Source organism: Melospiza georgiana, chromosome 11 (assembly GCF_028018845.1).
Source record: "Melospiza georgiana isolate bMelGeo1 chromosome 11, bMelGeo1.pri, whole genome shotgun sequence".
Lineage (NCBI taxonomy): Eukaryota > Metazoa > Chordata > Aves > Passeriformes > Passerellidae > Melospiza > Melospiza georgiana.
Window position 1 is genome coordinate 5,014,313 of NC_080440.1, and position 12,410 is coordinate 5,026,722.

At 42.0% G+C, this 12,410-nt stretch overlaps 1 protein-coding gene across 2 annotated transcripts in view; it reads right to left on the reverse strand.

The window, feature by feature from the left end:
- Window positions 1-1,293: 1,293 nt before the first annotated feature.
- Window positions 1,294-12,410, reverse strand: part of TAFA1 (TAFA chemokine like family member 1) — a 211,224-nt gene continuing 200,107 nt past the window's right edge. For both annotated transcript variants that reach the window (XM_058031824.1, XM_058031825.1), the window contains 2 exons: window positions 9,888-10,012; window positions 1,294-5,123 (listed from right to left, as the gene is read on the reverse strand). In XM_058031824.1, coding sequence (XP_057887807.1) covers window positions 5,106-5,123; window positions 9,888-10,012 — 143 coding nt within the window. In that variant the 3' untranslated portion in view covers window positions 1,294-5,105. The remainder of the gene's footprint in view (window positions 5,124-9,887; window positions 10,013-12,410) is intronic.

The following is a 12,410-nucleotide window of genomic DNA, read 5'->3' on the forward strand; positions in this document are numbered from 1 at the left end:
CTTTTACATGAAAAATGTTCTCTCAGATAGATGTCTCCAAAGAAATCGTGACCTCCAAAAGAAGAACTGCTGGTCATTTTTTTCAGCCTGTCAGGATTAAGCAGGACCATTTTCTATCTCTGCTCTCATCTGAAAGGCTCAGAGCAGCTTCTACTATGGAGCCATGAGAACAAACTAAGGCAGGACTGTGTTCCTGTGGGACCAGGAGATGTTGGAGCTGACCTGGGGGGGGATCTTCCAAGCATCAATGGTTTGAAAATCCCAGCTGAAGGGATGCACAAGCTCTGCTCAGTTGGTGCTGGCACAGGATTGTCCACACGTGACTGCAGGTCCCCTAATTCTGCTCTCTGTGACTCAGGGTCTGCTCTCAGCAAAACTTCACTGGTGTGAATCACAGATGAACCATCCTCAGTGGTGACCTGAAATCCAGGAGCCCTCAATTTTACAGCCAGGTCTGCTGCAGGTTTTCAGCATCACCTTGGGCAAGTCTCAGCTCTTTTCAGTTTCAGTTTCCTGCCTGGAAAGCAGAGGATTCAGTTCCTTTCCTCAGAGCAGCATGGTTTTATAAAGTACAAATATTTGTGAAGTTAAGTGCTTTGACTGTGTGAGCCTCTGAGAGAAGAAACCATAAATATGTGTCAGGCCTATGATCTGAATTCAAACCAGTGAACTAGAAAAAGTGTTGACAGCCTGAAACCAACTGCCCTGTACACACATCTCCTTCTGTCTACCTGAAAGATTATTTGTGGAATGTGTTTCTATTTTTCTCTGACAAAAAAATAGAATACCAAGCAAAGAAGCATGACCCAGTTCTTTGTCAGGCAAGCTCTAAACCTTGCTTACTGGGATGTGACTGAGGTATTGATAAAATAGAAGCTCATTTTAGGCCACAGTATTCATCCTGCCCTTGAAGAAGAAACAAAGCCTGCCACTTTCAGATTAAATGGATGTGCTTTTCAAGCCAAAGTATGTTTATCTCCTCCACAACTTCTCTAAGATCTGTAATTATATTTGGACCAGCCAGTGAAACAGGTGAGTGGCAAATGAGGAGAGTTAGGAATGTAACTAATCATTTTATAATGGGAAAACATCCAAGCAGTACCACTGACAGTACCTGCAAACTCTGCTAATAGTCAATCAATAGGTCTGATAAGAGCATCACTCATCACAAACTGCTTCACCTTCAGCAATTTTTCATGGCCCTTTCTCTGTGTAGTGCCAGGTATGGGTGCACATCATGATGTTCCTGATGCTGGCCATAGGAGTGGACTTCTCCAAGATTTTATTTTTGGGTTTTCTTATATTGCATATAGTATATTCAAAACAATATCAAGTCATACCACACTGAGCCTTTTATTAGCAGAGATTTTTGGACAGAAGCACAGAATCTAAGTTTTCTGAATTAATAGGCAGATGGCAACTACCTTTTTTTTTTTTTTTTGGCATTTTTTTTCCAACTTGTACATTTTAGATTCACAGAACTTGATTTCACACATCTGAAGAAACACTGACATAAATCTAAATTTATCTTTGATGCATTTACAAATACTCTTTTTCCTTTTTTTTTAAATTTCCTGAAGTGTCTCTGTCTAGACTTCTGCCAAAAAGCAGGAACTGTCATTTTCTCCTCTGTTAACATAAACCTTTTAACATTATGCAGAGAATGGCATGACTGTCACTTTCCCATGGGATATGAGGATCATTCACTACACCACTGACAGACATCTGCTCTCCATTGGCCAGGATAAGTAGCTCTGACATCTTCCTGCTACACACACTGCTACTGTGAGTATCCCTGAAATGCAGAATATTTGTGACTCTAGGCTTCTTGAATTCTTTTTTATTATTGTTTTCAACTTGGTTCCCTGAAACAACGAAGGTTAGTTGCATCTGACTCTTAATTGGACTTCATGTTCTATCAGTCATTATTTTTGCAAAGGCCTTAATTGCCCTCTAAAACATTTTAATTAAAACAGCAATTTCTCGATGCCGCGCTTCACGAGCGGATTTTTGCGGCAACTTCAAAGAGACGCAGATGTTTACTGAATTTGGTGGGGTGGCATTGGAGGCTGCCTACTGGCAAAGAAAAATTCATAAACATCTCAAAGAAACTTTCCTGTGGTAATGACAACATTTCCTTCTGACATTTTAGCAAGTCTAATACTTCCCAATCTCAACAGGCATATTTCATAGGCACGGCACAGCGGCGTTATCTGCTCACAGGATGAGCCACGGCAGCAGCTCTGCTGGGGGGTAAAAACCTCCCAGTGGGGACACCTGGGGCTTTGGCAAAGGGTACCAGAGGCCACACATGGGTTTGTTTGTGGGGCTCCTCAAACAGAGCATCACTAGGCTGGGAATAAGGAAACCAAAGTTCAGTTTCTGCTGGATTTTCCATAGCTCCCCAGTATGATTGTGGGAGGCTGTTGAGCTTTGTGTGCATCAGTTCCAGCTGGTACAAGGGTGATAACATGTCCTGGCTTTGAATGGACTTCCCTGATGGTCTATCTCCTAGTGCACCAAGGGGTGCTTGAGGAGGTCTTGGGGTTTATGAAGAGTTTCAGTAAAACTCAGAAATTCTAGGGGTTTATTTTGGAGGCGTTTCTCTTTACTAGTGGCAGCTGAGCCCAGAGCTGACTTTATAATCCATTTGGGGCTAAGCAGGAAGGCAGGCAGTGTTCCCCTCTGAACTGAGATGATGGTACCTGACACATGGCCATGGCAGACTACATCTAAAATACAAGTAGGGTCCAGGTATCTTCTGTTTGGACAGGTGGCTGTCCCCAGAAAACACCCAGCCTGTCCAGCTGAGCCACCAGGGAGGGTGGTCTCCATGTGCAAGGATCACCATCACTCACAAGTGATGGTGAGGCTCACGCTCCTTTCTGTGCACAGAACCAGAATTCTTAATGCTGGAAATGACCTCTAAACTCATCAAGTCCAACTGTTAACCTCCCACTGCCATCTTCACCACTAAACCGTGTCCCCAAGTGCCACATTGAGGCCTCTTCTTGAACATTACATGGACAGTGATTCTATCACTTTCTGGGGCATCTGATTCTTCCCTGGGTACTCTTCACTCATATTTTTGAAGGGGGATATTAGAAGTACTTGGAAACAGCTTATCCATTTCCACTGTGAGCACTGGGAAAAGATCAGCATGGAAAGCCAGCATGGAAACCCAGCATGGAATATGGCGTGACACGTCATGTAGCTGCTTTAATCTGCACTGTAATTACAGTGACAATTTCTGCCTCTTGAAGCTTCAGGATTGAAGTGGTTACCCTGAAGGAGAAAGAGACTCAGTGGGAGAATTTCAACCAAATCTAGGATGGGAAGTGCAGCACTTACTCTGCATTGGATTAAAAGTGATCAGCATGGCCAAAGGCATCCTGTGAGAGACAGGTAGGCAGGCTGAAAGGAAATTGGAAATATTAAAGGGATGAAGCTGGACTGAACAGAACTAGTTTTACAATTCCCTATTCCTCCTTCATTTGGTAGCATTAGGCAGACTGAACGGTAGATTGTGCAGACTTATGCGTGACAGCAAGACACTTTTCCACACCAATAAACCCCCTGAAATTAATTGGATTGCTCACAAAAGTGCCTGGGAATGTGAACTAGGCTCTCACATTTCAGCCCTCACATTTGATCTTTCCTCAGCAATGCCAGGGCCAGACTGCCTGGTGAACAGCTACAGCTCAGCCAGAAATGGGAGTTCAGCAGTGACTGGGTCAAGGTCTCAGTGGACACATCCTTGCTGAGGAACATCTCAGCTCAGGCGAACTCACCATAGCAAGAAACAGATTGAAAATAAACTGAAGGAAACTATTCTGAAAGTGAAGGGATCAGCCACAAGCTTGTGCTTGCCACAAACTGCTGGGCATTTGCTATGCCACGGAATTGCTCATGTGAACGCTTTTAGCGGGTGGCAAATGCTCTAAGGAGAATTAGCCTGGCCTGCAATGAGGGAAACCTAAATTTAGGCAGTTCTCCCATGTGTGCTGTGGGGTAAGAACACACAGCCAGGGGTCCACAGAGGCATGCTTAAGCTGAGGTGTCTGTTCACCAACTGCAAAAGGGCTCCTGAAACACCAAACCATATGAAAAACTCCCCTCACATACCAGTCTGGAAGGAAGTAGCTTTGTTGTTGTTTCAAAGAATGAGTGAGCCAACAATGCAAAGCTTTGGAGGTGCTTACTGGGTTTTTACTGGAGTCTCTAGGAGCTATACAAAGTCTGAAGACATTGTATGTACAGTACATCTTTAATAAGAAGGGAGCTCACAGTCTACCAAACTCTGCCAAATAAACTTTTAATACATACTGTACTTCACTCAGTAGTTGTCCATCTCTTCTTCATGGAATATCTAACAGCTCTAAAAATATTTTCCTGGAGGAGGATAGAATTATCATCGTTATATATCAATCAAGTATGGTTAATGAAGCAAAGCCAGCATGCTAGTATTGCACAAGGGGAAAAGCCTCCAGAACACAAAGTGGAACAACAAATGCCCTCAAAATTCTGCCGAAGGGAACAGGAAGCTCTGGATGCTGCATCCGTAGGATTCGTGTAGCTCTTAGGCGTCCTTGTACCACAGCAGGTTTGCTTTGCCTCTTCACTGCCACATTTCTCTCTCAAACAGGTAGGGAACTTCCAGAACATTGCAAAAAAGGAAAAAAAAAATACAGCAGCTGCAGCAAAGTGTGGTACTATTCAATTTCTTGAAGAGTGAGGCTTTTATTTCAAAATATCATATATTAATATATATATATTTCTATATATATATATATATACTTTAACTGGTATAAAGTAAATTGTAGATCCAAACTTATACTGTTGCTTGTACTTTGCAATCTCAGAAACTTTAGCAAAGGAATCACTTTCTTCATTTTTTATTTTCAGCTGTCAAAAATCAGGGCCATTATTTCCACCGAATCCTTTCTTTCACACAGTAAAGCCACTGTTGTTGTCTGGTAAACAGTCAAAGTGCAAATAAGAAATCCATTTGGCTTGGAAATGCTGAGATGGTTTTAAACTTTCAATACTTTGTCCTCATAAATCAGCAGGGCTTTCACTGTCTCCGTGCAGACGTGGGCGCTCTGTTAAGTCCTTGGGTGGATCTGCAGTGAGAAAATGGGAAAGAGTCAGTTATGCATAATATGTTATTTTTTAAATATAGTCTTTTGGAAAAGAAAGGCTCTGTGGGATATAGCTGATTGATATAGCTGAGTTTGAATGCAATGCCAGAGGGGTGTGTGTCTTTTAGCACTGCAGGGGTGTAAAAATATGCAAGAGACAGATCCTGAGCAAGATCCTGCCCCTGCCTTGGGAGAGACTGGATGTGCTTTAACCACCTGGGCTGGTGGTGCTGGACATCACAGAATGTCTTGGTTTGGCAGGGACACCTTCCAGGACCCCAGGTTGCTCCAAGCTCTGTCCAACCTGGCCTTGGACACTTCCTGGGGTGAGGCAGCTACAGCTTCTCTGGGTAACCTGTGCCAGGGCCTCACCACGCTTACAGGGAAGAATTCATTCCTAAATCCAATCTAAACCTCCTGTCAGTCAGTCTGAAGCCATTCTCCTTCATGCTGTCCCCTAATGCTCTTTATAAGAGTTTCTCTCCATTTTCCTTGTAGGAGCCCTTCAAGCAAGAAGGACAAGCCAGGACAGATTCACCCCAGCCTTCCACCTCCCCTTCCCAGAGTGATTCCAGTGACTTCTGCTGGACAAGACAGGCAGGAGCATCCATCCACCTTTGAGGTTTGTTGGGAACCCTCCAACCCCCTTCCCCAGAGGGCAGGGCCATAGCAGCTACTCCATCTACTCACCCTGTGTGAGATAACACAAAACCCATCCCTCCTTGTGACCACCACCACTGATCTGAGTGCTGCACTAATGCTGCAAGGGGAAACACCAGTGCCCAGGAGTTCTTTCAGCATGCTGAAGTAAGAACAACTGTCCAACAGCAGAAATAGTGCTCTCAAGGAAATGCTTTTGTTATGCTTTTGCTGTTCTGGTTCACCCATATGAACACCATGAGGGGTTCAGCCCTTTGCCAGGCAACTGGGTCAGCAATGAAACTCACATTGATTTGAATATGGTCAGGCTTGGAATTAAATCAGGGCTACAGATTCTTATCTAACTATAAATTATTGTATCTAATTATAAATTATTAAACACAGCAGTAAATATTAGAGCAAGAGAGATTTACATGAGATCCAGACAGCTCAAATTGAATGACACTGAATCCCATCAGTTAAACCTGAAACAAATGGTTTAAACTTCAAATGAGATTAAACTGGTCAAAACAGGATAAAAATGGTAGACATCAGTTTAAATCAGTTCAAAACAAATCAAACCTATCAAAACCAGTTCAAACTGCTCAGAACCAGTTCAGATGGGTCAAAGCTTGTTAAAACTGGTTAAAACTGATCAAACCAGGCTGCAGCACAAGGCACAGGCTGAGAAACTGGAGAGAGGCTTTGAGCTGGGCTCCTCTGCCCATTCCCAGCTGACCAACACATTAATTTCCATGCTCCAGAATATCAGCAGCATCCAGCCTGAGATGCTGCTCTCCTATTTCCACTGGTGGCAGTTTCTGTGCTGAAAGTGGCAAGGTGAACTTCAGCACGTCCTAGCACAGCTCCAAGGGTCCCACATTTTTAAGGAAAGCACTGAAAGTTCTTAAATAAATTAAAAAAAAAAAAAAAGAAGGAATGACAAGGGATTAAATGAACATTGAAACTGCTCCAGAAATTGAATGACAATATTATTTCCTTCCAGTGTTTGTCACCTGCCTGACCATCAATAGAAAACAAATCAATTTAAGGAAGCTGTGAGCTTTAGAACTTTGGCTTTAAAAACTTAATTAGTGAACTATGCTAAAGGGCTAAACACAGAAATAAATACATGAAAAGGAAGCAATGAAGAATATGCTGGTAAAGACTTCACTGAGTCTGTTGTCCACCTCTTTCTGACATTAATCAATATTAATCACACGTGAGACCCAATTGAAGTTATACACTAGGCTAGAAAATTATATATATTGTATATATCCATGTATTCAGAAATATAAATATATATATGGATATATTTAAAAACATACATATATGTATATATATATAAACATACACATATGCTTATAAGTGATTTAATTTACTGTGGGTCTGGAAGAATGTACTAATGGGTACCTTAATCCCAAGAGTCATAAATGGGAATGTTTTCCTGGTCAGGACAGCAGCTAATGTAAATGTATTTAGTGTAAGGAAAAGCCTTCATTAAAACAGTTTACAGCCTATGGAGACTGGCTGTAGCCCTCTGCCTCATCACCACAGAGAGAGCTGCATGTTGACTGATTTGTCTTGTTTCTTCTGCTTTCTTAACTTCCTTAACTACTCAAATTAGACACACATGGCCCAGTCTTGGAAGCTGGATTGTGGTCAGGGCAGATTACATTGTAATCTCGTTCTCTGCTGCTGTCTGAAATGGCAAAACAAAATGGGAGAAAAAAAAAAAAAGCCTGTTTCAGGATCTGATTGCTTTCATTATTTTATATTTATGTTCTAGAGTTGACACAGTGATAGGGATTGGAGCAAAGTTCCAGGGACTAAGAAGCAGAATTTCTCCTTAGAAAACGCAAGAGACAGTTGCTGAGCACATCATGTCATGTTGCCTTTGTCAATTGGGTTCTGTAATGATATTTTACAGCAACAAAGCAAAATTCTACTGGAAGCAGCACCATAAGGTACTCCCCTCACAAGCTAATTAAAATAACTCCTGTGGGTAAATGAAGAAATATTTTTTCAGTTATGAGCACTCACTCTGCAAGTATTTAATTCAAATGAAATACAATAATGCATACTGAATAGATTGGACCATACATCTGCATATTAATGAAGCTCCTAAATTTCTAGCAATCACTTCCATTGCCTTAAACTAGTTTATATGATGAGGACTGGGGGAGTTAAGAGAAGGACAGCTTCAGTGAAGAAATAAAATGCAATTCCTCAATTATATAACTTGTAGACAGATTGCAGAAGGGCTGAATTATTGTATAAGATACTTCATGCTGTTTCTTAGTTCTACATCACTTTCTTCCATTTTAACTCCCCACTTTCCTCACTGGAAAGGACATGTAGTGGATTTGTGGCCAGGGATTTTTTAATTTAACTGCAAGGCACATTTATTAGGAAATAGCTTTCCAGTGGTGCTGCAGTGGAAGAAATCACCAGTGGGCACAGGGAGATTTGCAGGAACAGCACCAAGAAAGAAACTGAGTCAGGGAATCCCAGTTCCTTCCTTTCCTTCCTTTCCTTCCTTTCCTTCCTTTCCTTCCTTTCCTTCCTTTCCTTCCTTTCCTTCCTTTCCTTCCTTTCCTTCCTTTCCTTCCTTCCTTCCTTCCTTCCTTCCTTCCTTCCTTCCTTCCTTCCTTCCTTCCTTCCTTCCTTCCTTCCTTCCTTCCTTCCTTCCTTCCTTCCTTCCTTCCTTCCTTCCTTCCTTCCTTCCTTCCTTCCTTCCTTCCTTCCTTCCTTCCTTCCTTCCTTCCTTCCTTCCTTCCTTCCTTCCTTCCTTCCTTCCTTCCTTCCTTCCTTCCTTCCTTCCTTCCTTCCTTCCTTCCTTCCTTCCTTCCTTCCTTCCTTCCGTGACAGAGACCACATGGATCTTGTTTTTGGGGGCCACTGACTGCTTCCTACAAAGAAAACCTCCTAAGTCAGTAGGTGTCCTGATAATTTAATGTGTTGGTGTGGCAGAAGGCTCTGCTCCAGAAATGAGGATTGCAATACAAATAATTCATCCTGGGGTAGGTCCTGTGGAGGGAAAGAAAAGGATTCAGGTGCCAAAGGGATCAATTAGGGTAAAATCTCCTCCTTCAACAGGAGGCCTAGAAGGCATGAAAAATGACTGGAGTTAGGATTGGAGAGAAAGGAAAAAGTCAGGAAATCACAACACTATGCTGCACATCCTGTGAATTAGCATCTGGGCATCAGTATGTAGAATTTCTTATCAAACAGGGAAAAAATCTTGAAAATTTGCTCTTTTTCACTTAGCAGATTTCAAAAGCCATTTTCCAATTCACAGAAAATTAAAATCTACATACTTATAAAAGCATTTTGAGTTGACAATCGTGTAATTTTCTTGGAAAAAATTTCAATTGTGATATGAAAATTAGTAATTAAAATTTTTGAATACAGGTATAGGTGACAGTTTGAAGACAATGGTTGTGAAACAATCACACAATGCAGAAGAAAAGCTAGAGTCTATTCCTGAAAAAACACTTTCATTCCCAAGGTAATCCCATAGTGGGAGTTTAGGCAGCTCATTCACACCCTCCCTCTGCCTGTTCCTGGCTCAGTGTGGTGAAAGCTGTTGTCACCTGTTGGCCTGTGCTACCTGACCCTGCAGCACCTCAAGAGCTGTCACTGATGAGCTCATGGGGCTGGAGCTGCTCTGAAGTGAGAGCTGCAGTGCCAACAGAGAGCTGAGTCCTCTGCTCCAAAGCACTTGTACAGATGTGCTAATCCAGATGTGGCCTGGAACAGCCAAGGAATGGGTTTAGGATCCAGCAGATCCCTCTGAGATGATGTTCTTCCCTTTAGCCACCAGAAAGGGACTCGGGGATGTGCATTAGGGGCATTTTGAGGTGACAGTGTCTGTAAGAAAGTGACCTGGTAATTCAACATGCTGATTGCCAAGCCTGGACCCAGCTGACCAGCCTGATTCATCTAAATTTTCACCCAGTTATGGCCAGAAGCACTGGGTGATCATGACAATGGTCTTTAAGGCTTTTCCAGCAGGCATGATGATGGAAAAGACATGGGTGAGCAGTCATTAGTGATTCCCTTTCCTGTTAAGACCTCCTGGGTGCAGACAGAAAGGAAACTTACTCTGGTGGTCTTGATTTTATTGCCAGTTGCACACATCCATCCAGAATTATCAGGCAATGTCTTACATTCCTCTCCTTCTAGGCAGGGCTCCATCTCACACCACCACTTCCCAATCACTATAGAAGCTAAAAGAGAAAAGACAATGTTCACAACTGTGTTACAATGACCAAATCTAATTAAATAATATCTCAAGGGTCTAACACTGCAGTTAAAAGGCAGAGTGTCCCTTCAACTGGAGTTTAGCTGCAAGGATTTCACATTTAATTACTTGTTTGGCATCCTCTGCTGCCTAAGACAGTGCACTGCTTGCCACAGCCTCCTCACACAGGAGATCCTGTCTGCTCCTGTGCTGTGGCTGCAGGGAATGCTGTGATGGCAAAAATTCTGCTGCAGACCAAAGGACCATCCATCCTCACAGCCCCTGTCCCTGAGTGCCAATCTGATTTTCACAGGCATGTACAAGAACAAGGCAAGTCTGAAGAGATTGTCCTCAGAATATTCTTCAGGACTTCTGGTTCAATGTACTCCACATAAAACTATGTCTGCTTTGCTTTCAGGACCTACAGCTGGGTTTTTTTTACCAAAAATCTATCCAGAATTACTTGAAGCCATGAAGACTTTTGGCTTTCCCAATATGCCATCACAACTAGAAACAGAGGGTAAGGTAACTCTGCAGCAGAAGCTGCTTGTTGAAACACAATTATGAATTTTATAGAAACCATATTATCTCTAAAAGTAACTTTTAATTTCCAAATATTTAACATTGTAAATAATGACAGGGTTTGGACCCAGTTGTTTGAATTTAATTGGCACATATGTTTACAACCTTGAATGTATCTTAATGAAGTTTCTTGCCTGGGAATTGGTATCTGACTATATCCTTAGCTGTATCTTAATGACATTTTTTGTCTGGGGATTTTGATAAACTTTAGCTAACCTTGCAAGTGTGACAAGTTGGCTCATTCTGTGGCTTGCTTTCTCTGGCAAGAATTAATTTCATGGTTGCACTCAGGAAGCCTGTCAAAGCTTTCTGCACAGTCACTCAAAGAGAGATGCTTAACCCATTCATATCATCCCTCATGGCTGCTTCAAGCCCATAAAATACCTTTGAAGCAGCTGTCTTATACATTTATATATTAATATATACACACACCAGCTGACTGGCATTCAGCTCTGGAAATGCCCTGTTGTGCATGCATTGATTTAAGGACATTACAGAGCTTATAATTAAATTCTTCAATATAAAATTGAATAGAATATTTCAGTTTGAGGGGCCCTACAAGGATCATATAGCTCTCAGTGTTGTCTTTCTTGGTTCTTCCCACAGCTTATATCTGATTTTTATCACATAATATATCATTTCTCCATATATACAAGACACAAAAAAAGCCCTTGACACCTGTGCTGGCAAAGCAGTTTAATGATGCTACTCACACACCTGTTTCAGAAGGATAGCATTAATGCTGCTAAGAGCAGAGAAAAAAATCTCTCTCTTTGCTATGCATGAAAAAGCAAGAGGGCTGAATCTGTGCTCTAATAATAGACTGTGCAGTGGGCAAACTGAAAAACCAAATCCTGCTAAATACTGGCCTGCACAGCAATCATCAGAACAGAGCATCCTCAGGATGTGTGAGAAGAATCCTGTGACATGGAATCAAAAGTGATGATCATGGTTATGTACCAGGAGCAGTGCTGTAGCATTAAATAACCACAGAGAGGGATCCTACAGTGCAAGGTACTAAACCCCACAAACCTGAATGCCCTGGCCTTGAGTTTACCCTGTAAAACAGAGATTTGAGGTGAATACAGACTGAGAGGCAGCATGGAGAGGCAATGCTGCTCATAGAAATTAAAATGATCTCACTACTTTTTAATGCTGTTAAATGCAGCCCAAGTATTCAGATCTTGACCTTGAAAAATAATCAAATGCAGAGTCAGTGCTGAACTCTAATGGCAACTGACTCATGTAGTGGTGTACAGGTTTTAGTATACACATACATATTATTATTGATTTATGATCACAGTGCAATTACAGCCAAGTGCCATCAGTGAGCACCCTCACCTGGACTGAAGACCAGGCTCCTTTTATAAAGGGGGAAAATTTGCAGATGAAAAGCTCCTCTTTGTTTCTAATCTGCATGTAGGCAAAATCCTTTTTAAGTCTGAAGAACTACAAAGCTCACTGTGGTCTAGTCCCCTTACCACAGCAGGGGCATCCAAAACCCAAAGAAAATTACTTTCTAAATCTTGTGTTTATAGGTTTTCTCTTCTATTAAGAGCCCTTTAATCTTTAGGACCAGTTGTCTTTCCTGGGTACTGCTGATCCTTTGAGTTCTACTTGATTTCAAAGTTTTACACCTCCAGCTCTGTTCAAAGAGGGAGGAAAACACTTTAAATGAATCACAGTTTGCAGCACTTGAGATTGGGCCCACCTGTAGGAGGAGGGGAGAAACCTTCCTCAGGGAAAGAATTCAGCTTTTCTATGTTTAGGTTATGTCACTTTGAGATGAGCTGAAGCAGTTG